Raw genomic sequence first — 26,940 nt, forward strand, 5'->3', positions numbered from 1 at the left:
ATTATCTTTGCAAAAAAAGGCATTTTAATCAGTTTCTCCACATATGGAGCAATAAAGCCTTGTTAAAAATCCTGTCTAGCAATAAGTGTATTTTCAAATCTTTGTCTTTACATCTGAATTGTTGCCAGCTGTTTAAAATCTGCCTTTAAACACTGACAGCTGCTGTTTTGCCTATACTGTTGTATGGCCTCAACCATTGCTGTGCAGCAACTATAATTTATTATTGTTATTTTGCAATTTATAATGCCTTAATCCTTGGTTCACTATACTTCCTGATAATGCGACCAACTTCCCCAGTGAATCTATCTATAAAGCAAGGAATGTCCGTCTGTCTGTGTGTTCCTTAAATATCTCTGCGAATCAGGCTCAGATTGAAATGAGACTTTCAACATGGCTGCTGTCGGTTGGGTGTAGAAATGTACCAAGTTATTTCACTTCTTTTGAAAACTACTCAAATTACTGATTTAGAAAAATACTCAAAAGTACCCATAAAAGCAACTCAATTACAGTAACGTGAATATTTTTTAATCAATTACTTTCACCACTGTTAAATTGACTGCAACACTTCCATCGGTGTGTGCACAGATGTGGAACACAACCAACCATAATTGTTGTCCCACATGTCCAGAATGCAATTGTTGATGTATAAAATGAGAAAATACATTTTCACTAGTGACAATTGCTTTTTAACATGTGGAAATGTAATTGGAGATACTGCCGATCAAAGGTTTTAGAACTCCCTAATTTTTCCAGTTATTTATTGCAATTAACGTCGTGCAAGTCCAATAAATAGCTTGAAATGGAGGTAAATAGTGAACAGCATGAGGTTAAAAAAAAAAGTTTGGTTACCCAAAACTGAAAAATAATGTATATTTCAGAATTATACAAAGTTCTGCAGCAATAAAGGTTGAATCACCCTTGAAAGCTGGTGCTACTAATTCCTACAGGTGTTCCAACATTTCTTGGTTAATTCCAACCCCCTCTGTCTGCATAAAAGCAGTGTTGGAACACACTGTGGTACCAGACCCTCATGAGCATCAGGCGAACAGTATTGTTCATGGAGTCCATTGTTTCTTTTTCAACTCAAATTGCTTATTTGTTCTATGCTTTCATTTCAGAGTGCAATGCCACAATAAACTGAATAATTTTAAGTAAAAAAACCTGGAAAAAGTGTGGTGTTCTAAAACTTTTGACCGGTAGTGTATCTATAATTGGTATTCTTACATGTGGAAAAAATAATTACTGATATTATGGAGGCAGATTTGTGTCTTTAATATTCAATCAAAAATATATCACTTTAATTAAAAAAAGTTTACTTTAATCAAAATTAATATTTTCCATCAAAGAAAAGAAAAAGTGTTCAAATGCGAAAAATATTTGAGACCCAAATAATTGCATTTGAACACTTTTTTTCTTTGATTGAGGTTTTTTTTTGATTGAAAATATATATATTTTTGAATTAATAATAAAGACACAAATCTACCTCCAAATCTATGATATCTGTAAATACGTTTTAACTCGTCAAAATGTAATTACTACACGTGAAAATATATTTGTAACATGTCAAAAATGATATAGAAAATTAACATTTCAACATGTAATTCCCACTAGTAAAAAACTAAAATTGGCACTAGTAATCCCTATTGATTAAATGTTAAAACGGATTTCCATGCGTGACCTTGAAATGTTGCTGAAAATGCTTGAATTTGGTGACCTCTCCCTAGCAGGCCTGGCCCAGGCCTAACATAACTAACTCATCCCTCCTACGCCCCCTAGCGGAGGAAAACGAGCCTGCACCGACAAACTGAAAATAATAAGGATGAGCGCCATGTCTGATCCTCCGCTGCTGCTGCTGCTGCTGCTGCTGCGGGGCTAGAGCGGGCGGCAGAGCGAAAATCCCCCGGCCCGGTTGGTCCCTTCGGCTTTCGGTGTGGATCATGGCCGACAGCGCTGGGATCCAGCAGGGTTCACCGGCCATCGGAGCCGCGGGTTTGGTTCCGGCCGCTCCCGGAGCCGGAGGGGCGGAGGGCTCCGGCGCTGCTGGAGGATCCGCACGTATCGCAGTAAAGAAGGCGCAACTCCGCTCATCTCCTCGGCCCAAGAAACTGGAAAAACTCGGAGTGTACTCCTCCTGCAAAGTATGCTGCCTCTGCACAATGCACGCTTTTCAAACATGGGACCAGCTTTTCGGGCTCTTTAGTGGTAGAACCGCCTTTTCCTGGGCTTTGGTTGTAATAGTTTCCAAAAAAAAAAAAAAAAAATGCAAAGCGCAGAAGCCATTGGCGCACTTCATTGTTTTAATGTGACATGCACTGATCAATAAGACAGCATATATAGCACAGTTATTACCTGTGTGTGTGTGTGTGTGTGTGTGTGTGTGTGTGTGTGTGTGTGTGTGTCCAGCTGCAGCACTGACAGGCACAGCTTTGGTGTTTTCTGGTCTTTCTGACACGGTGGGGGTGGGTGGAGGTAAACACTAGCTTTGGTGCTTGGTTATCTCACTGTGTGTGCGTGTGTGTGTGTGTGTGTGTGTGTGTGTGTGTGTGTGTGTGTGTGTGTGTGTGTGTGTGTGTGTGTGTGTGTGTGCCACTAACACTGGGTTCATGCAGCGGCTGATCAGGGGTCTTTGTTTTGACAGGGTGACAGCTGCCGAGAGGCGGAGCTTGTCGATGCTTTCTGCGCATGCGCTATTCTGCAGCTCCTAATAATAAAAAAAAAACACCCTCAAACATTTAGTTTCTACAGACTTGTCTGTACAAATCTCCAATAACCCGAGGGGCCGGCCTGATTGAGTTATTACTACTGTGGTCGTTATTAGGGAATAACACCAGGATTATGTTTCCTGGAAAACATTCATGCTTAGTTGGGAATTTGTTTGTGAATACATTCTCTTATTCGGGGAAGTGCTACTGTACATGATGATGCAGTTAGGTCTAACAAACAAACTAGTTACAATAAATGCTTTTCACTTGAAGTATAAACAAGGTATTACTTTGTAACAGTACATTACTGTCAGGTAGAGCTGGGCGATATATTGATAGTTTTCCATTTTGGCTACATAAAAGAAAATGACAATATCTCCTATATTGATATACACATTTTTATAGCTTATTTTTGTATTAAAATACTTGTCTAAGGAGTCGTTGCTTTCGTTACTTTTCAGAACAACATGAAAAGCACAATTAAGTGGATTGCTAAGTACATCTTAACTCAGACCTTCCCCTAAACAGGCCACACTGCAGAACTCACTCACATGTGCTGTCCCTTTACAAGAGAAAAATAACTTGTAGGGATACATCAAAACAATCATTAGATGCCTCTGAGGAAGACTGACAAGGTGCAACATGTCAAAAAACATGACTGACCAAGATACTATTTACAATAAAGGCCATAATGTTTGTGTGATTAAAAGTATGTTGTACAGAATAGTTAAATGAATTTATTCTTTTCGTTGTTACATGTTTCTATTCCCAGAGTTTGGGCAACAATTTGTATCAAGTGAATAAAAGTGAATATTTTTGACACTTGAAAGTGAAATTAAGAAAAGGATCTTATATTTACTGACGTCATGCCAGTTTTGAAACCAACATTATTTTGGTGCTTTTGTGCACAAAAGACTTGACAAATTGTCATTTAAACATTCTCAGGGATCGAGGTTAAGGAAACAGACCTTATAACTGAACAAAACTGACAAGAAATGTAAATTCAGGGCAAACTGATGCATTACAGTTTTTTTGCAAAAGTAAATTCAATCTATTACCTTTGGGTCATATTTCACCTGCTGTATATAGAATATGAGTTTAAAAAAATTTAAATTTGTCTTATTAAGTTGAGGTTGTGTTTATTCAGACAAGGATTTTCAGGAAATTTCTGTTCAGTTCTCATCATCAAAGGCGATCAGCAGAACTCCTCTGACAAAGACTGGCAGTTGACAGTCGAAACATGTCAGGAGATAAAGAATTTACTGAAATACCTTGTCTGAATAAACAAAACCTCAACTTAATATACTGTTCAAAAAGAAGACAAAATGAATCTCGCTGAAACTATTACATGGAAGTCAAGTGAACCTTCAAAGGAACCATCAAAGGCGATCAGCAGAACTCCTGTGACGAAGACTTGCAGTTGACAATCGAAACATGTCAGGCGATAAAAATTTCCTGAAAAACCTTGTTTCAACTTAACATACTATTAAAAAAGAAGACGAAATGAATCTCACTGGAACTAGAAACTCGTCTTAACCAACATCAAAGGAAAACATGCACACAAGTGAAAAATGAGGAAAGTTAGTGTTTTTATCCACTCTTTCTGCTCACACTAATGTCCACTGTGTTCTTTACAGGCGGAGGGAGCCTGTAAGTGCAACGGCTGGAAAAGTCAGAACCCGCCCCCTACCCCCCCTCAAACTGACCATCAGTCCAACACAGTCAACCTGCAGGAGCCCTGTCGGAGCTGCTCCCACACACTGGGTACGTAAGCATGGCAACAGAAAAAGCTACGTTACAGTTATAGGATGCACTGTTTAGATGGCTTTGTTTCCCAGGTGATCACGTGACCCATCTAGAAAACGTGTCGGAGGAGGAAATGAACAGACTTCTGGGGATCGTGCTGGATGTGGAGTATCTTTACACGTGTGTTCACAAGGAGGAGGATGCAGACACTAAACAAGTCTACTTTTCACTATTCAAAGTAACTCTTTTGCCTTTTCACAATCGGCTGCACAGGCAGCTTTTTAACATGCATCACATTCCCTTATTGTTTTCTTTGACTCTTCAGTTGCTGAGGAAATCCATCCTACAGATGGGCAAACCAATGTTAGAAGCACAGGAGAGCCCCCCATTTGAAAAGCCCAGCATCGAGCAGGTACATCTTTATCGTTAATGAACATTACTTCAAATACTTTCTTGTGTTTTCAATGGAGTAATATGTTATGGTTTTGTTTATTCAGACAACATTTTTTCAGGAAAATTTATCTCCTGACATGTTTCGACTGCCAAGTATCAGTCTTCCTCAGAGGTGATTGTTTTGATGAGTCCCTACAAGTTTTTTCATAAGAAAAGCATCAAAGCATCTACTGATGGCTTTCATATGTTTTCATGCTTTCAAACAAACACAAACGCTGGATCTAAGAAGCCATCGAGATCAGGAAGCGGAGCTTTTAACATTTTTTTTCTCCCACACCTGGAATTCTCTTCCCCAAAGACCATCAGGCAGCAGGAAAAAACTCATGAGGACACACAAAAGCCGTCAGTAGATGCTTTGATGCTTTTCTTATGAAATAACTCGTATTTGGTAGATTTGCCTCTTTATTTTTCAATTAAAAATAAAATAGCTTCAATCAAAAAACCTTTTTTCAATCAAAAAACCTTTTTTCAATCAAAAAACCTTTTTTCAATCAAAAAACCTTTTTTCAATCAAAAAAACATTTACAATCAAAAATAAACATTTTCAATCAAAGAAAGAAAGTGTTCAAATACCAAAAAAAAAATTGAGACCCAAGTAATTGCATTTTAACACTGGTTTTTTTGTTTTTTATTGAAAAGGTTTTTTTATATAGAAAAATTTTTTAGTTTGAAATAATCTTTTTTTGTATTTGAGCCATATTGCGGGTAGTACATTTGTGTCTTTATTATTCAATAAAAAAATTTAAAACATTTCATTCAAAGAAAACATTTCAATCGAAATAATATATTTTCAATTAAAGAAAAAAAGTGTTTGAACGCATAAAAACAATTGATCCTCAAAAAATGCGTTTGAACACTTTTTTCGTTGATTGAAAATATTTACTTTTCATTAAGTAAACTTTTTTTTGATTGAGGTGATTTTTAATTTTTTTTCCGATTGAACAATAGAGACAAATCTCCCTCCATACCCGTAGAGATACATCAAAGCAATCACCTCTAAGGAAGACTTACAGTTGGCAGTCGAAAACATGTCAGAGATCGAATTTCCAGAAAGAAAAAAGTTGTCTGAATAAACGAAACCTTAACATATTATGAAAAAAATTCAATGTGTTCCGCGTACAGGGAGTGAACAATTTTGTTCAATACAAGTTCAGCCACCTGCCATCCAAGGAGCGTCAGACCATCATGGAGCTGGCTAAGATGTTTCTCAACCAGATCAACTACTGGCAGCTGGAAACGCCCTCACAGAGACGCCAACGGGTGCCCAACGATGACGCAGCCGGTTATAAAGCCAACTACACTAGGTAGCAGCACACACAACAAAAACTTTTTTTTTGTCCTTCAACTAAAGCAATTCCTGTGCTGTTTGTTACAGATGGCTCTGCTACTGCAACGTGCCTCAGTTCTGTGACAGCCTGCCACGCTACGAAACCACTCAGATCTACGGCCGGACGCTGTTACGCTCTGTGTTTACCGTGATGAGGAAGCAGCTGCTGGAGCAGGCCAGACAGGAGAAGGACAAACTTCCTCCTGAAAAACGCACCCTCATTCTCACCCACTTTCCAAAGTAAGGGAGCACAAACAATCACAACACCTGTAGAAACAACCGGGGGGGGGGGGCATTTAATCGAAGTGTTCTTAGTAGAGCCAGGCCTACGGTTTAAACCTGCTTCAGCTAAGCCGTCTGTGACCATGCTGGCTTTTCCCAGTCCATCAAACTTCTCTCAGCTTGGAGCTCCCCAGCTGAGCCAAGCCAGCTGACCGTGTTTAGCTTAAGTGCACGTCTTCATAAGACCCACAAGATCGATCGCAGGTTTAATGATTAGAGAGTGAGGGCACATGCGCTGCAGCTTTTACGATGAATAAGCAGCCAATAGAAACCAATTCTGAGACCAACAGGATGTGACGTCATCTGCTACTGAGCAGTGAAAATAAAGGACGGACACGTTAAAAAAAAAAAAAAAAGTTTCTGAGGTTTGAATATTTTAAAAGTAGTAAAGTTAAACATGGTGTTTTTTTTAGTCAATTTATCACAGAAAACAACTGAAGCATGTGATCACACACTGATCGTTTGAGTTTGATAAGTTTTTAACACCTGTCAGTGTTTAATAAAAGAGATGCTGTAACTCACAGTTAAATAATATGTAATTTATGAGACTTGTGAGTGTTTGATGAATGGTTTGTTGAACTCAGCACTAAACGTTAAATGAACAGAGGGAGCATCTCAGCAGTGCTGTGTGCGCTGCTGGATGTCACGTGCCCAACACTACAGACGCTTCAGGTGCAGGTGAGCACTGCGTAGCGTGCACTGCTCAAACAACCTGAAAAGCGATAGTGTATTTTAGTCATTGGGGAGCCTTTACTCTGCCCTGTGACTGACCCTGAACAGCCCCTCCCTCTGTATTCAAAGCTTTCTCATTATTAATCTCCGATCAATAAATGGACATTTGTACCGTACGATAAAAGGAGGCAATGCACACGCACGTATCCTTATATAGACAAATTATACTGATGGTTTAAAAACATAGACTGTGATCATCTAATTAAAAATACGGTACACATTAAACAAGTAACAATGATTCTATCGTCATTTTAATTTAAAATCATATATAAACATTTACCATGATATTCTGATTAATTTCCTTTTAAAATACCGTATTAAAGCGGTATTTAGAAAAAAAAGTATACAGAAGTCTTTTTGACTCCTTTTTCCTTTGTAGATCTTTATTGAGTGTTTTAAAGCATCACTTAATGACTTCTTTTATAATGAGAGTGCATCTGTAGCTTAAGCCAAGCCTGCTGCTTAAACCTGGTCAGAAGCACGTTTGATCCACAGACTGTGTTACTATGGTAACTAAGGTGTTTTCTCTTTGATAAAACCGCCGTTCCAGTTAGAACCCGGTTTAACGGAGCCGGACTCTGAGGTTAAACCTGGACTTAACCCTGAGCTGGGTTTGATGAAATACCCCTCTGATAAACCTATGAGTAAACATAAACCGAGCCATGAGCAGAGGTGAAAATAACTGATTACAAGTACTCGTGTTACTGTAATGGAGTTGCTTTTATGGGTACTCGTACTTTTTTTGAGTACATTTCTAAATCCTTAATTTCACTTGTACTTCTGTACTTTTTAAAAGAAGTAAAGTAATTCATTACATTCCTACACCCAAACGTCATGAAGTAAAGTATTATTTTTTGTTTTAAAATGATCAACGGACATTGTGAAACTTCAAAAAATGAAATAACCAGACAACAATCAAATGCATCACACCATAGCCGACCAATCAGATTAAACGTAACGCATGGCAACAAAACAGGATTGAATGTATGTTATTTTCTCAGTTTCAGAGTTAATAAATGTAACTATACTTAGAGCCTGATCTTTTTTTTTTTTTAATTTTGAATTGAATTAATTGATGTTATTTTATTTAAAAAAAAAAAAAGAAGAAGAATTTTGCCAAAACTTTTATTTCATGCAGATGCCTTTGTGGAAAATAAATGAAATTTCAATTGTGCAAGTTTATAAATGAGATGTTTACTGTATGCAAGGGAACCGTGGCAAGATTTATTACCAAAAATAAATGTGGGCGTGAAAATAACTAGTAAATTTTACTTTGAGTGCTGTTTAATGGAGCTGCTTTTTACTTGTACTGGAGTGTTTTATGTATGACTTACTTGTACTTGAGTACATTTTCAATGAAGTAACAGTACTTCTACTTGAGTATGATATATCAATACCCTTCTACTTACTCATGAGTAGGTAGAATTATCAGCAGGTTTGTATTTATTTGTTTGTTTGTTTGTGCTTAGGTTCCTGTCTATGCTGGAGGAGGAGGTTTACAGTAACAGCTCTCCAATCTGGAGCCAAGAATTCTTGGCAGGAGCTACAGGAGGGCAGATTCCTATTCACACAGGTAACACGCACCCTCCTGTGTCTCTACACACACGTACACACACAGACACACCCTCTGATCTTAAGCCAGCCTAAAGAGCAACAATGTGATTTTTGCTTTTACAGTTGTGAGTGCTCCCCCTGTGGCCCGACAGCTGTACTACAGCACCAGTCCAGTGTCTGTGGACTCTACCAACTGTGGCAGTGTCAGTCCAGCAAGGAAAACAGCTTCAGTGTTGGAGCCAAACCCTGGTAACGCAGACATGAAGTTATCTAATGTAACGTCTGACTGTCAACAATCAGAATCCATGTGACTGTTTGAAGTCTAACACACTTTTAGACAGGGCTAGGGTAAATTGTAAATGGAATTGCGTGATTGATAATTAATTACAATTATGGCGTGATTTTAATTGTAATTTGAAAAATCTGTTTCTCTTGCTGTCGTCATCGTAATTAAATTGGAATTGAGTTCAGATCATTCACTTTGTAATTGTAGTTGCCATGAAAATTATTTTTAAAACTTTGTCAATTATAATTTAAGGCAAAACTGGGGAACCATGTTACAGTTCTATGTACAGTTCTACATATATGCAGCTAAAATTATTCAAATATGTTTCATATCAAGCTTTCCCACATTTCACCATTTAAAAAAAAAAAAAAATGAAATCGGGGGTATACAGACGCCCACATCAAAAATATTAAAAACTATATTTTAATTGATTAGGAAGCTTAATTAGGTCACCAATAGATACGGGAGAAATTAGTTGATAGATATTTGTGTTTACTGTGTTTACTGCTGATTAAGGTGCTAACAGAAAGCTAACACAACAGGAAGGTGAACTTTCATTAGGTTATTTATTAAAGGCTCAATAATTGTTATTAATTGTAATTGAACTTTAGGCATTAATAATGTAATTGTAATTGGCTTTTTGAAGATTAAAAAAAATATTGTAATTTAATTGCAATCAGGAAAAAAATCCTGGTCACTGTAATCATAATTGGATTGTAATTGAACATGGGTAACTGCTACCATCACTTATTGAAGAGGGAGGGACCTCAGTGATTTTTTAAAAGCATTCATTAGTTCATTCTCAGGTGCTGATCATCCTGTGTTTGTTCCAGTTGTCGGTGAGAAGCGTAAAGCGTCCGAGCCTCTTCACCATGAAGAAAACAAGCGACCCCGTGTTGTTGGGGACATCCCAATGGATCTCGTCAATGAGGTTATGGCAACAATCACTGATCCAGCTGCTATTCCAGAGGTAAGCATCTATGTCCTCTTTTTACATATACCCAGGGCTTTAAATTAACTTTTTAGATCACCAGCCAGCATGGCTAGTAGAGAAGTTACTAGCCAACCACATTTTCCACCAGCTAAATTTTTTTTCCTTATGAGTGTCACAGAATAGATTTAAGCGTTCATGTTTGTTTTTTTTTGTTTTTTTGTTTTTTTTAATAGTTTGTAATTTAGTTGATTTGCAGAAATACATTCAAATGGTAAAAATATAAACATTTATTTAAAAAAAAAATGTTGTAACAATGCCTAAAAGGTGCAATATGGAACTTTGGGTGTGTCGGAGAAGTAAATATTTTATAAAGTATATTCTCATAACTTAATAAACAAACTTAACTCAGATGATAATTGGATCCCTGGAACACTGTATGAAGTTAGAAAGAATCAACTACTAACTTCTTTTATCTTCATTTTCCCCTGTGTCGGCTCCTTTTTTGCAGTTTAGGTTTTTCAACACCCAATAAATATCTCCACGTTTGTTTGTTTTTTTGACATCATTATTCCGTCTGACTAGTCCGATAACGAACCAAAACAGTCACGCTAACGTAACCAATTGTTGTATGACTTGTCACGACATAGTGTTAATGGGAAATGTAGGATTAGGACAACCAGCAGTGTTGCCAGATATACATTACATTTTAAAATCTAAACACACTCAAAAAGCCTCAAATTTCTCGGCGGAAAACAGCCCAATCTGGCAACAATGTTGCGACATCGTTTCTTCAGCCTGTCGATTCAAACAGACGCAGTGGTATTTGTTTCATTCTTCACCAGCCAAAATGGCTACGAACTACAATGTTATTCGCCAAAGTCATTTTTTGCCCTGTACATACTGTATATAAAAATGATCTTTTTCACTTTCAAAGCTCCACTTTAGTTTGACATTAAGAATCCTGATCAAACCAAAGTGCGTAGATCTTTAATAACATCTGATGTGAACTGAAATCACGGTAAGAACAAAGTAAGAACACTTCTATTCATCCGTATACAGGCCTCCACGTCCGACAATGCCAATGTCCCAAACTTGTTCAAAAACGTCAATAAACGGAGTGTTTAAAGTGTTTAAAGTGTTTAAAGTGGAGATCAAAACAAATTTTTCAGCATCAATTTCAACATTTTACATGTTTTCTTCTTTAAGCAAATGATCTTTGATTGATTATCTATCGTGCCAACAGTATGTATTAATCTGATAAAAAAAATTATTGAAACAAAACAACATTTGATCCAGTGTAGGTTCATTTGATAAAGTCCCATGATTAAAACTTGAGGAGCTACTGGTCATTTTTACATTATAGATTTTATTGGACCAGGTCGCTCGCATGGACCATGTGATGGACCCTCAGGAGCTCTAGTCACCAATGAGCTTCATCTGAAACTTCATTTATTTTCCAGGATTCAAACTTGCAAAGATAATATACTTAGTAGAGTAATTGAAACAGATGTAAAAAAAAAAAGAAAAAAAGAAAATTAGCTAAAAGTTGTTTGTTAGTTGCTGGTGAAATAGGAAGATGATGATTTGTAATGAAAATTAAACAATTGCATGAATTAGGAAAAATAAAGTGTTGCATGTTGAAACATTTCTTTCCTTTTTAAGTTACTGCTGGCCTTCCTTATTATCTTACAAAGTGAAACTGTGCTTTTCTATCTGGCAGCCATTCAGACGATTCAGTACTTATGAAGTAGGGCTGTAGTCAACCAAGGAAATGGTTGGTCGACCAAGATTATGGCAGTAATTGACCAAAGAAAAAAAAACATAAAATGAAGAAAGTGTCTATTTGTACGGTTGTCGTATGGACAACTCCTGGTGCTATTGGTACGGTTACCGAAAGAACACGTACGTAGCGTCTTAGGGTTAGGATTAGTCTTAGTCAAGCAACCTAAACTGACCAATGACTGACCTATCACGTGACCTAAACTGGCCAAATAGGGGCGCTGCGTATGGATAGAATGTTGCTAACATTGATACGGCGACCGTATGGATAGCCACTGCCTAAAATGAATGAGCAGGTGCAGAGGAGGACGAGGAGAAAGAAAAAGAGAGACAAATGTTTTGTTTTGGCGTTTTGCGGTGCCGATTTGCTTTTAGACACAAACCATTTATGATATGAACCTTATTCAAGCTTTGATCAGAACCCGACAAAGCAAAAGCAAAACCGACAGGTCCGACAGACATGAGGTATTTATATCCGTGCCAGACCTGAAACCCACAATTAAAACCCTATTTTTTCCTCATACAAATGACATATTTACATTTGTTTCAGTGGTAAGCCTTCAATAAACTGTTGACGTCAACATCAGGTCAGCGCACGGGGAAACAAAGGTGCGCAGTGTGCACCGTGGCACCAGAGACAGCAGTTGATCTATTTAGATAATCCACATATCAAATATAAGGATAATCCATGTTCTTGTGCAGAAAAAGGATTGATTCAATAGTGGATGCTTGTGCTTCAAGCCTGTCTTAATATGGCAGCCCTACTATGAAGTAGCTCACAGTGTCAGAAAACATTGCCCTTCATCATCTCTTAGTCAGTATTAGATTTAGTCTTCTGACAAAAAGATCATTATTATTTTTAAAAGGAAACAAACATCTGTCAAAATGAAAATGCATCGTCAGAATCTGTTTCCTGTTTCCTGTAAAACATTTTATTTGACCCTTGGATTTCTAGTCGGGGAAATATCAAAGTATGTGTGTCTTTAAACAAGGTCATGTTGTATGTGGTGTCTCTGCAAGGACGGCTCTAATGGCCATATGGTGAGCCATAATTCCCTTTTTGGACAGTACATCCAGCTCTTTGTCCCCTTGTGTCTTCTGACAGCGTTGATGGAAACAAGGTGATCCTCATTATTTCTTTGCTCCCTCCTGTGCAGACCAGTCTGCTGTCAGCTCACTCTGCACGAGACGAGGCGGCCCGCCTGGAGGAGCGCAGGGGGGTGATTGAATTTCACGTCATTGGAAACTCACTAAATCAGAAACCCAACAAGCGGATCCTGATGTGGCTCGTTGGACTTCAGAATGTGTTCTCCCACCAGCTTCCCCGTATGCCCAAGGAGTACATCACACGCCTGGTCTTTGATCCGTGAGTCAAACTGTGGCTTTTTCTCACTCAACATCAGGGTCAATTACATTTTTCAGTTACAATTACGTTTTCAATTACTCATGTTCAATTACAATTCAATTATGATAACAGTTACCAGCATTATTTCCAATCACAATTAAATTTCAGTTGTTTTTTATCCTCAGAAAGTCAATTACAATAATGTTCTCAATGCCTAAAGTTAAATTATAATTCATTACAATTACTTACTTACATTACAATTACTTACTTATTACTGAGCCTGTAATAAATAACCTAATCAAAGCTTCCTCTTGTGTTCGCTTTCTAACCCTAAATCAGCTGTAAAATACATTAAAAACTAATATTCTTTTCTATTTATTGATTATTAGGCTGCTTGGTGAATGAAAATATAGGTTTTAATATTTTTGGTGGTGATATGAAACATGTATTAATAATTGTTAACTACATATGTGTAGAACTGTACATAGAACTGTAACATGGTTCCCCAGTTTTCTGTGAAATTATAATTAACAGCAACAGATTTTTTAAAATAGCAATTATAATTACGCCATAATTGTAATTGATTGTCAATTACCGCAATTTCGACTATAATTGACCCCAACCCTGCTCGACGTTCACGTCAACCAATGTGTTTCTTTTTCTTTTCCTGACAGGAAGCATAAAACCCTGTCTCTCATCAAGGACGGCCGTGTGATCGGAGGGATCTGTTTCCGGATGTTTCCATCACAAGGATTTACAGAGATTGTCTTTTGTGCTGTCACCTCCAACGAACAAGTGAAGGTGAAACACCCCCCCCCCCCCGCTTGTCTCCCTTCTCAGTGTGTGTCAAACGCGCTCCAGATGGCCATTCTTATCATTCTTTATCTGGGTTGTTTCAGGGTTATGGAACACATTTGATGAACCATCTCAAGGAATATCACATAAAGCACGAAATCCTCAACTTCCTCACTTATGCTGACGAATATGCAATTGGTTATTTCAAGAAACAGGTAAACAGGTCACTGCACAGATGTTTTATATCGGGGGGGGGGGGGAATATTTCACTGTTCAATTTGGATTAAAAAGTTAGAAAGAAATCTGAGCACTACCAGATTAAAGTCGTAATAATTCGAGAATAAAGTTGTAGTTTTATTTAAAAATGATCTTAAATAAACTTGCAGCACCGATAGTCCTTAAATTGACCACTTCCAAACAGTTCCTCCTCCACAAAAAAAGCTATTTGCTCCAAATCAGTCTGTTTTTTAGTCGGAACGAACGCAAACGTCTGAAAAATTGCTTTAAAGTGCTGAAACTGATAACAGTGTGGTGATGATGGGCATAAATGCTCAGTATTTTGCCATGTGTGAAACCTAAAGCGAAATATAATCTCACTAAAGAGAAGCAGACAAGATCCTGTTTGTATTTCAATGTTACTCTCATAAAAATTATGACTTCATCTCAAAACATTACCACTCTAATCTCAAAATATCACAATTTAAATCTCAAAATATTATGACTCTAATCTCAAAATATTACTTCTTTAATCTCAAAATATTATGACTGTATTCTCAAAATATTTTGTCTCTAATCTCAAAATATTACATCTCTAATCTCAAAATATTACAATTTAAATCTCAAAATATTATGACTCTAATCTCAAAATATTACAACTTTAATCTCAGAATATTACAACTTTAATCTCAAAATATTATGACTCTAATCTCAAAATATTACAATTTTAATTTCAAAATTTTACGACTCTAATCTCAAAGTATTACTTCTCTAATCTCAAAATATTATGTCTCTAATCTCAAAATATTACAATTTTAATTTCAAAATATTACAATTTTAATTTCAAAATATTACGACTCTAATCTCACTTTAATCTTGAAATAATGTGACTTTAATCGTCTCATAAAAGTACAATGTTATTAAGATACAACTTTATTCTCATAAAACTACAACTTTTTTTTCGAAATATTACCACTTTAATCTCGTAGTGCCCAGATTTCTTTTATTCTAAAAGAAATACGCTGTCGTACCATAGCCAATAAACATTACCTATTACCATTATGGTTCTAGATAGTTCTGAGTTGTGGAGCCAAATTTAGCGACTTTTAAACCGGGGTTCTTTACTAGAGGAGGGAATAATCTCATGCTATAATTCACCCATCTTCATTTGTTTTAAGAACCCCAAAAACATAGTATTTGAGGTTTATTTTCCCAAACTCGCCTGTTTTCCTGAGTCACGTTTTGAGCAACTTCACACAAACAGGCTGATTTGCGTCCTACTTATGCATACGGTGACGTAGGGCCAGTGGACGACCCGCCCTCCTCCCACCCACTTCATAGCCGAGCTCATGCTGCTTTAAAAACACGAGACAGAGCGTGTGGGCGGGGCGTTCGCCGGTGCATACATAGACTGTAGAAAATACATACATAGCACTGCGCGAAGGACGCTGAAATGCTCACCTTTGTGGGCGTGTCTGTTTACATGTCAATCACGGCAGAGAGCTTCCTGGAGGCGCGGCTTCTCCAGTTCAGTGTCACGTCAAATTCGTCATCAAAGCGGAAATGCTTCATCAAATTGGAGTGAGGTGTTGGGGCTCACCCTGCAGTAAGAAAGGAGAAAATCACCTTCTAACTAACGATTGACGGAATCAATGAAAAAAACACTTTAGGCATGTGTATGAAGCCCTAATAGCACTTTTATCATGTTTAAAGCACATAAAAGTTAATTTAGCGTAACATGGGCCCTTTAAGTTGTCTTAAGCTAACAGTCTTTAGATGAATTGCGTTGATGAAACCTGTGTGAGACACAGGGAGAAGCACAACGTTTAAGACTTGCATGTTGCTTTCGACAGCTCACTGTTCTTTTTGCCCAAGCTAGCATAAATGAATGGGATTTAGCATGTAGCGTTAGCATCACAGCTATCAGTCAATATTTCTTTGTTCAGCAAAACTTTAAACAAATCAAACACAAGTTGAATCACTCGACAGGTTGAAAATATATTTGGCTGCTTTAAAAAAATGAAGTCAGTAATACAACAACACATCATCAGTAGAGCTAAACTAAGATGATTAACAGTGGTCTAATATCTTATATATAAAATATATGTAGGAAATGTTTCTTAAAAGTCCCAAAATAATATAGACATTTGTTTGTGAGCGTGTGGATTTTCCTAGTATTTGCTTTGTTGCAGGAAAACATGCATATCAGTTCTTTTTCAGGGTTTTTCAAAAGATATCAAGGTCCCTAAAGCCAAATACGTTGGCTACATCAAGGACTATGAAGGAGCCACGCTCATGGGCTGTGAACTTAATCCTAGCATCCCGTATACAGAGTTCTCTGTCATCATCAAGAAGCAGAAGGAGGTATGTTTAAGTTTTTTTTTTAATGAAATATTCTCCATTTAGTGACTTCTCACTGTTTTATCCTCATCTGTTCACCTCAGATTATTAAGAAGCTAATAGAGAGGAAGCAGGCGCAGATCCGAAAGGTTTATCCGGGGCTCTCCTGTTTTAAGGACGGTGTCAGGCAGATTCCCATTGAGAGCATTCCTGGTATACGTAAGTTACCTCAGGTTGTCACGTTTCTGTTTGTGTGGGTGGGTTTAGTGTAATGTGTGTGACTTTGTGTTAAATCAACAGGTGAAACTGGCTGGAAGCCTGTGGCGAAGGGGTGAGTGCACACACATTGTTGATATGTTACAAGTCAACACCTATTTAAGGCGAAAGACGATTTGACATGTTCTTAATTCAACATTATTTTCAGGAAGGAACTCAAGGATCCAGATCAACTGTACAGCACCCTGAAAACCATCCTGCAACATGTGAAGGTAGGAGCCAAACACACTTGTAAGGCCTACATTCCTCTGACACAAACACACACGTGTCACATTCCAGTGTGCTCTGTTCATCCCAGAGTCACCAGAACGCCTGGCCTTTCATGGAACCTGTGAAGAAAACAGAGGCCCCCGGGTACTACCAAGTCATCCGCTTTCCTATGGGTATGTATGATTGTGACCACAGGAAATAGGTTTTAGAGGAGCACACTGAGCAGTTAGCAGTTAAACAAGTTCCTCTCATGTCTCAAACTGTACCGTCTAGTTTTCGGAACGGATTATCAGATTATAGAAGCATCTGTTCCATGCAGTGTTCATTTTGTTGACTTACTGATTTTTAAGTGACAAAAACAAGACTATGGCTAATTCAAAAAATACATGTAAACTAAAACTATTTTCCTCAACTAATAAAAACTCAACCTTAATTTCATCACATGGGACTAAATCCAATTAAAACACATGTGCACTTATACATTGATCACATCAAATCTGTCTGTGTGTATTTACAAACAATAATCCCATATCAGGTTGATCAGTGGTAATTTAATCTGTAAAAAATGCATAAACTCTTATGCAGTATATTGAAATTGATTATTTCTGTAACAGATTTAGTCGACTAAAATCCTAATGTCATTTAGTTGACTAAAACAAGACTTTAACTGAAAGTCCTGATCACTAAATTTGGAGTGAAACTAAGTTGCATTTTAGTCAACAGACTCCGACTAAAACTAAATCAAAAACACTTGTTTCGTGACTGTGTCATGTTTAATCTTTATGTTGAAATGGCTTTACAATAGTGTAAATGCCATATTCACTATCAATAATAGATCATGTTTGCCGTTAGATGGCAGTACATTCACAGTGGAAGTCATTCTCAACCTGGCAAGTTATGGTTACGGAGCTCCAGGCATGACATGGTAAAGGAAAACTTAATTTATGGCCAAAAAATACTAATTTGTGGCCAAGTTTTAAAGTTTTATGCCTTACTATAGCCTTTCCTCTGATTTTGGGTGTTAGTCACTTTTTTCCTTCTTATTATTCCTTAGTTTAAATGTGCACATCATATTTAGACTAGTTTTTAGGGTCTTGTGATAGCCTTATCTCAGAAAAAAAAATCGAAAATTTTTCAATTTTCTGCCTCTGATTTGGGGTTTTTGTCATTTTTTACTTTTTCTCATTTTTCATGCTGTACTGGATTTTTATCCCAGTTTAAGTGTGCACATCACACTTAGACTAGTTTTCAGGGTCTTGTGATAGCCTTTTCTCAGAAAAAAAAAAGTTTTTTTCAATTTTTATGCCCTACTATAGCCTTACCTCCGACTTTGGGCGATTTTTTGATTTTTGTCATTTTTTGTGCCTTACTGTGTTTTTAGCCTTTTTAAAATTTGTGCACGATATTTGCAGTAGTTTTTAGGGTCTAATGATGGTCTTAACTCAATTTTTATTTTTTGAAATTTTTGAAAAAAATGCCTTACTATAACCTTACCTCCGATTTTGGGCGATTTTTTGATTTTTGTCATTTTTTGTGCCTTACTACGTTTTTAGCCCATTTTAAATATGTGCACTATATTTGCAGTTGTTTCTAGGGTTTAATGATGGTCTTAACTCAATTTTTTTTTTTTGAAATTTTTGAAAAAAATGCCTTACTGTAGCCTTACCTCCGATTTTCGTCGATTTTTTTATTTTTGTCATTTTGTGTGCCTTACTGCATTTTTAGCCCATTTTAAATATGTGCATGATATTTGCAGTAGTTTCTAGGGTAAAATGATGGTCTTAACTAAATTTTAATTTTTTTGAAATTTTTTAAAAAAATGCCTTACTATAGCCTTACCTTCGATTTTGGGCGATTTTTTGATTTTTGTCATTTTGTGTGCCTTACTGCTTTTTTAGCCCATATTAAGTATGTGCACTATATTTGCAGTAGTTTTTAGGGTGTAATGATGGTCTTAACTCAATTTTTAATTTTTGAAATTTTTGAAAAAAATGCCTTACTATAGCCTTACTTCCGATTTTGGGCGATTTTTTAAATTTTTGTCATTTTGTGTGCCCTACTGCGTTTTTAGCCCATTTTAAATATGTGCACTATATTTGCAGTAGTTTCTAGGGTTTAATGATGGTCTTAACTCAATTTTTTTTTTTTTGAAATTTTTGAAAAAAATGCCTTACTATAACCTTACTTCCGATTTTGGGCGATTTTTTAAATTTTTGTCATTTTGTGTGCCTTACTGCGTTTTTAGCCCATTTTAAATATGTGCACTATATTTGCAGTAGTTTCTAGGGTTTAATGATGGTCTTAACTCAATTTTGATTTTTTTGAAATTTTTGAAAAAAATGCCTTACTATAACCTTACTTCCGATTTTGGGCGATTTTTTTTAATTTTTGTCATTTTGTGTGCCTTACTGCGTTTTTAGCCCATTTTAAATATGTGCACTATATTTGCAGTAGTTTCAAGGGTTTAATGATGGTCTTAACTCAATTTTTATTTTTTGAAATTTTTGAAAAAAAATGCCTTACTATAACCTTACCTCCGATTTTCGTCGATTTTTTGATTTTTGTGATTTTTTGTGCCTTACTGCGTTTTTAGCCCATTTTAAATATGTGCACTATTTTTGCAGTAGTTTCTAGGGTCTAATGATGGTCTTAACTCAATTTTTTTTTTTTGAAATTTTTGAAAAAAATGCCTTACTATAACCTTACCTCCGATTTTGGGTGATTTTTTTATTTTTGTCATTTTGTGTGCCTTACTGCTTTCTTAGCCCTGTTTTAGTATGTGCATTATATTTGCAGTAGTTTTTAGGGTCGAATGATGGTCCTAACTCAATTTTTTTTTTTTTTTAATTTTTGAAAAAAAATGCCTTGTTATAGCCATACTTTTGATTTTGGGTGATTTTAGTTTTTTGTCATTTTTTGTGCCTTACTGCTTTCTTAGCCCTGTTTTAGTATGTGCATTATATTTGCAGTAGTTTTTAGGGTCTAATGATGGTCTTAACTCAATTTTTTTTTTTCAAAATTTTTGAAAAAAAATTGCCTTGTCTTGCCTTACTTTTGATGTTGGGTTAATTTAGTTTTTAGTCATTTTTTGTGCCTTACTGCTGTCTTAGCCCTGTTTAAGTATGTGCATTATATTTGCAGTAGTTTTTAGGGTCTAATGATGGTCCTAACTCAATTTTTTTTTTTTCAAAATTTTTGAAAAAAAATTGCCTTGTTATAGCCTTACTTTTGATTTTGGGTGATTTTAGTTTTTTGTCATTTTTTGTGCCTTACTGCTTTCTTAGCCCTGTTTTAATATGTGCATTATATTTGCAGTAGTTTTTAGGGTCTAAAGATGGTCCTAACTCAATTTTTTTTTTTTTTTTAATTTTTAAAAAAAAATGCCTTGTTATAGCCTTACTTTTGATTTTGGGTGATTTTAGTTTTTTGTGCCTTACTGCTGTCTTAGCCCTGTTTAAGTATGTGCATTATATTTGCAGTAGTTTTTAGGGTCTAATGATGGTCCTAACTCAATTTTTTTTTTTCAAAATTTTTGAAAAAAAATTGCCTTGTTATAGCCTTACTTTTGATTTTGGGTGATTTTAGTTTTTTGTCATTTTTTGTGCCTTACTGCTTTCTTAGCCCTGTTTTAATATGTGCATTATATTTGCAGTAGTTTTTAGGGTCTAATGATGGTCCTAACTCAATTTTTTTTTTTTTTTTAATTTTTAAAAAAAAAATGCCTTGTTATAGCCTTACTTTTGATTTTGGGTGATTTTAGTTTTTTGTCATTTTTTGTGCCTTACTGCTTTCTTAGCCCTGTTTTAGTATGTGCATTATATTTGCAGTAGTTTTTAGGGTCGAATGATGGTCCTAACTCAATTTTTTTTTTTCAAAATTTTTGAAAAAAATGCCTTACTATAACCTTACTTCCGATTTTGGGGCGATTTTTTTAATTTTTGTCATTTTGTGTGCCCTACTGCGTTTTTAGCCCATTTTAAATATGTGCACTATATTTGCAGTAGTTTCTTGGGTTTAATGATGGTCTTAACTCAATTTTTTTTTTTTTGAAATTTTTGAAAAAAATGCCTTACTATAACCTTACCTCCGATTTTCGTCGATTTTTTGATTTTTGTGATTTTGTGTGCCTTACTGCGTTTTTAGCCCATTTTAAATATGTGCATGATTTTTGCAGTAGTTTCTAGGGTCTAATGATGGTCTTAACTCAATTTTTTTTTTTTTGAAATTTTTGAAAAAAATGCCTTACTATAACCTTACCTCCGATTTTGGGTGATTTTTTGATTTTTGTCATTTTTTGTGGCTTACTGCGTTTTTTGCCCATTTTAAATATGTGCACAATTTTTCCAGTAGTTTCTAGGGTCTAATGATGGTCTTAACTCAGTTTTTATTTTTTTGAAATTTTTGAAAAAAATGCCTTACAATAACCTTACCTCCGACTTTGGGTGATTTTTTGATTTTTGTCATTTTTTGTGCCTTATTGCGTTTTTTGCCCATTTTAATGATGTGCACTATTTTTCCAGTAGTTTCTAGGGTCTAATGATGGTCTTAACTCAATTTTTGTTTTTTTGAAATTTTTGAAAAAAATGCCTTACTATAACCTTACTTCCGATTTTGGGCGATTTTTTAAATTTTTGTCATTTTGTGTGCCCTACTGCGTTTTTAGCCCATTTTAAATATGTGCACTATATTTGCAGTAGTTTCTAGGGTTTAATGATGGTCTTAACTCAATTTTTTTTTTTTTGAAATTTTTGAAAAAAATGCCTTACTATATAACCTTACCTCCGATTTTCGTCGATTTTTTGATTTTTGTGATTTTGTGTGCCTTACTGCGTTTTTAGCCCATTTTAAATATATGCATGATTTTTGCAGTAGTTTCTAGGGTCTAATGATGGTCTTAACTCAATTTTTTTTTTTTTGAAATTTTTGAAAAAAATGTCTTACTATAACCTTACCTCCGATTTTGGGTGATTTTTTTATTTTTGTCATTTTGTGTGCCTTACTGCTTTCTTAGCCCTGTTTTAGTATGTGCATTATATTTGCAGTAGTTTTTAGGGTCGAATGATGGTCCTAACTCAATTTTTTTTTTTTTTTAATTTTTGAAAAAAAATTGCCTTGTTATAGCCTTACTTTTGATTTTGGGTGATTTTAGTTTTTTGTCATTTTTTGTGCCTTACTGCTTTCTTAGCCCTGTTTTAATATGTGCATTATATTTGCAGTAGTTTTTAGGGTCTAAAGATGGTCCTAACTCAATTTTTTTTTTTTTTTTTAATTTTTAAAAAAAAATGCCTTGTTATAGCCTTACTTTTGATTTTGGGTGATTTTAGTTTTTTGTGCCTTACTGCTGTCTTAGCCCTGTTTAAGTATGTGCATTATATTTGCAGTAGTTTTTAGGGTCTAATGATGGTCCTAACTCAATTTTTTTTTTTCAAAATTTTTGAAAAAAAATTGCCTTGTTATAGCCTTACTTTTGATTTTGGGTGATTTTAGTTTTTTGTCATTTTTTGTGCCTTACTGCTTTCTTAGCCCTGTTTTAATATGTGCATTATATTTGCAGTAGTTTTTAGGGTCTAATGATGGTCCTAACTCAATTTTTTTTTTTTTTAATTTTTAAAAAAAAAATGCCTTGTTATAGCCTTACTTTTGATTTTGGGTGATTTTAGTTTTTTGTCATTTTTTGTGCCTTACTGCTTTCTTAGCCCTGTTTTTAGTATGTGCATTATTTTTGCAGTAGTTTTTAGGGTCGAATGATGGTCCTAACTCAATTTTTTTTTTCAAAATTTTTGAAAAAAATGCCTTACTATAACCTTACTTCCGATTTTGGGGCGATTTTTTTAATTTTTGTCATTTTGTGTGCCCTACTGCGTTTTTAGCCCATTTTAAATATGTGCACTATATTTGCAGTAGTTTCTTGGGTTAATGATGGTCTTAACTCAATTTTTTTTTTTTTGAAATTTTTGAAAAAAATGCCTTACTATAACCTTACCTCCGATTTTCGTCGATTTTTTGATTTTTGTGATTTTGTGTGCCTTACTGCGTTTTTAGCCCATTTTAAATATGTGCATGATTTTTGCAGTAGTTTCTAGGGTCTAATGATGGTCTTAACTCAATTTTTTTTTTTTTGAAATTTTTGAAAAAAATGCCTTACTATAACCTTACTTCCGATTTTGGGCGATTTTTTAAATTTTTGTCATTTTGTGTGCCTTACTGCGTTTTTAGCCCATTTTAAATGTGTGCACTATATTTGCAGTAGTTTCTAGGGTTTAATAATGGTCTTAACTCAATTTTTATTTTTTGAAATTTTTGAAAAAAAATGCCTTACTATAGCCTTACCTCCGATTTTGGGTGATTTTTTGATTTTTGTCATTTTTTGTGGCTTACTGCGTTTTTTGCCCATTTTAAATATGTGCACAATTTTTCCAGTAGTTTCTAGGGTCTAATGATGGTCTTAACTCAGTTTTTATTTTTTTGAAATTTTTGAAAAAAATGCCTTACTATAACCTTACCTCCGACTTTGGGTGATTTTTTGATTTTTGTCATTTTTTGTGCCTTATTGCGTTTTTTGCCCATTTTAATGATGTGCACTATTTTTCAAGTAGTTTCTAGGGTCTAATGATGGTCTTAACTCAGTTTTTTTTTTTTTGAAATTTTTGAAAAAAATGTCTTACTATAACCTTACTTCCGATTTTGGGCGATTTTTTAAATTTTTGTCATTTTGTGTGCCTTACTGCGTTTTTAGCCCATTTTAAATATGTGCACTATATTTGCAGTAGTTTCTAGGGTTTAATGATGGTCTTAACTCAATTTTTATTTTTTTGAAATTTTTGAAAAAAATGCCTTACTATAACCTTACTTCCGATTTTGGGCGATTTTTTTTAATTTTTGTCATTTTGTGTGCCTTACTGCGTTTTTAGCCCATTTTAAATATGTGCACTATATTTGCAGTAGTTTCAAGGGTTTAATGATGGTCTTAACTCAATTTTTATTTTTTGAAATTTTTGAAAAAAAATGCCTTACTATAGCCTTACCTCTGATTTTGGGTGATTTTTTGATTTTTGTCATTTTTTGTGCCTTACTGCGTTTTTAGCCCATTTTAAATATGTGCACTATTTTTCCAGTAGTTTCTAGGGTCTAATGATGGTCTTAACTCAATTTTTGTTTTTTTGAAATTTTTGAAAAAAATGCCTTACTATAACCTTACTTCCGATTTTGGGCGATTTTTTAAATTTTTGTCATTTTGTGTGCCCTACTGCGTTTTTAGCCCATTTTAAATATGTGCACTATATTTGCAGTAGTTTCTAGGGTTTAATGATGGTCTTAACTCAATTTTTTTTTTTTTGAAATTTTTGAAAAAAAATGCCTTACTATAACCTTACCTCCGATTTTCGTCGATTTTTTGATTTTTGTGATTTTGTGTGCCTTACTGCGTTTTTAGCCCATTTTAAATATATGCATGATTTTTGCAGTAGTTTCTAGGGTCTAATGATGGTCTTAACTCAATTTTTTTTTTTTTGAAATTTTTGAAAAAAATGTCTTACCTTACCTCCGATTTTGGGTGATTTTTTTATTTTTGTCATTTTTTGTGCCTTACTGCTTTCTTAGCCCTGTTTTAGTATGTGCATTATATTTGCAGTAGTTTTTAGGGTCTAAAGATGGTCCTAACTCAAATTTTTTTGTTTTTTAATTTTTAAAAAAAATGCCTTATAGCCTTACTTTTGATTTTGGGTGATTTTAGTTTTTTGTCATTTTTTGTGCCTTACTGCTTTCTTAGCCCTGTTTTAGTATGTGCATTATATTTGCAGTAGTTTTTAGGGTCTAAAGATGGTCTTAACTCAATTTTTATTTTTTGAAAAAAATGCCTTACTGTAGCCTTACCTCTGATTTTCGTCGATTTTTTTATTTTTGTGATTTTGTGTGCCTTACTGCATTTTTAGCCCATTTTAAATATGTGCACTATATTTGCATTCGTTTTTAGAGTCTAATGATGGTCTTAACTCAATTTTTATTTTTTGATTTTTTGGAAAAAATGCATTACTATAGCCTTACCTCCGATTTTCGTCGATTTTTTTTTTTTTTTTGTCATTTTGTGTCCCTTACTGCGTTTTTAGCCCATTTTAAATTTGTGCACAATATTTGCAGTAGTTTCTAGGGTCTAATGATGGTCTTAACTCAATTTTTATTTCTTGAAATTTTTGAAAAAAATGCCTTACCTCCGATTTTTGTTGATTTTTTATCATTTTTTGTGCTTTACTGTGTTTTTAGCCCATTTTAAATATGTGCACTATATATGCAGTAGTGTCTACGATCTAATGATGTTCTTAACTCAATTTTTTTTTTTTTTGAAAAAAAAAAAAATGCCTTACTCTAGCCTTACCTCCGATTTTGGGCGATTTTTTGATTTCTGTCATTTTTTGTGACAATCTATTTTTTTTTTCAAATTTTATAGCCTTTTCTATGCCTTTGCTTTTAAATTGTGAATGTTTTCCTCCAATTTTTTTTGCTTCACTATATTCAAAAATATAATAAAATATTTTTCCTTTTTACTATTTTCCTCCACAGACCTGAAGACAATGAGTGAGCGTCTGAAGAGCCGGTACTACACGACGCGCAAGTTGTTCATGGCAGACATGCAGCGCATCTTCACCAACTGTCGGGAATACAACCCTCCAGAAAGCGAGTACTACAAGTGTGCCAATCTACTAGAGAAGTTCTTCTACACCAAGATCAAAGAAGCTGGCCTCATGGAGAAGTAGATGAGATTTAGTTTCTCCACATTAAGGACATGATGCTCCTGAAATGCAGAATGATCAAAGTTGAGTTGGGGGGAATGTGAAGATGAGGAAGTGACTGTTCACTGATGGTGATTCTGAATCAGTTGGTGAATCCTCAGAGACAGTAAAACTGATTTCAAAGAGGACTCTTGCATCTTTGTGTTCCCTCATGGCTCCCAGACGGCCATGAGGTTAGAAGAAGAGAGGAAGGACTCCTGAGTACAATCAGGGTGCAGAAGGTTTGCTGATTGTATGCTGGCAGCTGACTGGAGATTCTCCTTCCTCTGGACTTGTTCTCCATCTCCTGTTTCCACACTGCTGGCTCCTCCTAGCAGACTCAGGTAGAGATGTGATGAGGTCAAACTTCATCTGCGGCGGGTGATGTCATTACGTTTTAGCTGTGAGGAGTTTGAGGTTCCCCACATGTATGCACGATGTAAATGAGCTCAAGTGTTTCTCTGTGACGAGTTCAGGCTGCCAAAACTAGAGGTATAATTCTAAATTGTACAATTTTAATGCACTTATACCCATTGTATATTATAAATGTGTACATAACATATTTTCTTTTCCATCATGCCACCTGAGGCAGTTTGACTATCAAAATGCACTTTTATTTTTCCAAGTATTAGTTCAAATCATTGAGAGCATCTTCTGCAGATTTTGTTATTCAAGAGATTACACTGTTGACTAAGGACTAATTTAATGACCTAGAGTTTATTCTTATTTATGTAATTTTAGGACGCTTAGCGCTTAAGACAAAGTCTTAATTTATTCTTTCTTATTTTTGTCCTGCAGATGGAGATTGATACTTTATACTTTGGAGATAATGGAAAAGACTGTGCAATACACTGTAGTTTTGCTGTTTTGGGGGAAAAAAAAAAAGGTGTTTGTACTTTTCAAACTTTTGAGAAATAAGATTTTGTAAAATGTCTGGAACATTTATCTCACGCTCTTTGTACAATAGTATTAATAAGGTAGCATTAGCCTATTTTCTAGACTGAATAAATCGCAGGTTAATCCGTCTGAGGTTTATCAAATTTTTTTTTATACATCTAACACCTAATTCCTATTGGTTTTTTTAAAAGGCTTAATCCAATTGTGACATTTATTTATTATGCAAAAATGACACCACTAATACACAAAACAGTAATAATACATGAAACAAATGGTAAATGGACTTCATTTTAGCATTGTT

General features: G+C 35.1%; 1 protein-coding gene across 1 annotated transcript; it reads left to right on the forward strand.

Annotated features, from left to right (window-relative positions):
- The first annotated feature begins 1,778 nt into the window (after nucleotides 1–1,778).
- kat2b (K(lysine) acetyltransferase 2B) lies at nucleotides 1,779–26,768 on the forward strand. Its single transcript, XM_028461014.1, has 18 exons — nucleotides 1,779–2,138; nucleotides 4,340–4,466; nucleotides 4,541–4,686; nucleotides 4,774–4,860; nucleotides 6,024–6,205; nucleotides 6,277–6,468; nucleotides 8,712–8,815; nucleotides 8,920–9,045; nucleotides 9,916–10,052; nucleotides 12,953–13,161; nucleotides 13,815–13,941; nucleotides 14,040–14,150; nucleotides 16,372–16,515; nucleotides 16,596–16,710; nucleotides 16,792–16,822; nucleotides 16,916–16,979; nucleotides 17,066–17,150; nucleotides 25,534–26,768. Exons 1-18 carry the CDS (start codon nucleotides 1,938–1,940, stop codon nucleotides 25,725–25,727), a joined length of 2,382 nt encoding a protein of 793 aa, XP_028316815.1. The 5' UTR covers nucleotides 1,779–1,937; the 3' UTR covers nucleotides 25,728–26,768.
- The last annotated feature ends 172 nt before the right edge of the window (nucleotides 26,769–26,940 follow it).

The sequence above is a fragment of the Gouania willdenowi genome, chromosome 11 (assembly GCF_900634775.1).
Source record: "Gouania willdenowi chromosome 11, fGouWil2.1, whole genome shotgun sequence".
NCBI lineage: Eukaryota > Metazoa > Chordata > Actinopteri > Blenniiformes > Gobiesocidae > Gouania > Gouania willdenowi.

Bases quoted from the DNA above. Each gene is read 5' to 3' on its own strand.
- kat2b (XM_028461014.1), top strand. From the start codon at position 1,938: ATGGCCGACAGCGCTGGGATCCAGCAGGGTTCACCGGCCATCGGAGCC. The intron at 6,206-6,276 runs GTAGCAGCACAC...TGTTTGTTACAG, and splicing joins TATAAAGCCAACTACACTAG to ATGGCTCTGCTACTGCAACG. The intron at 10,053-12,952 runs GTAAGCATCTAT...CCTCCTGTGCAG, and splicing joins ATCCAGCTGCTATTCCAGAG to ACCAGTCTGCTGTCAGCTCA.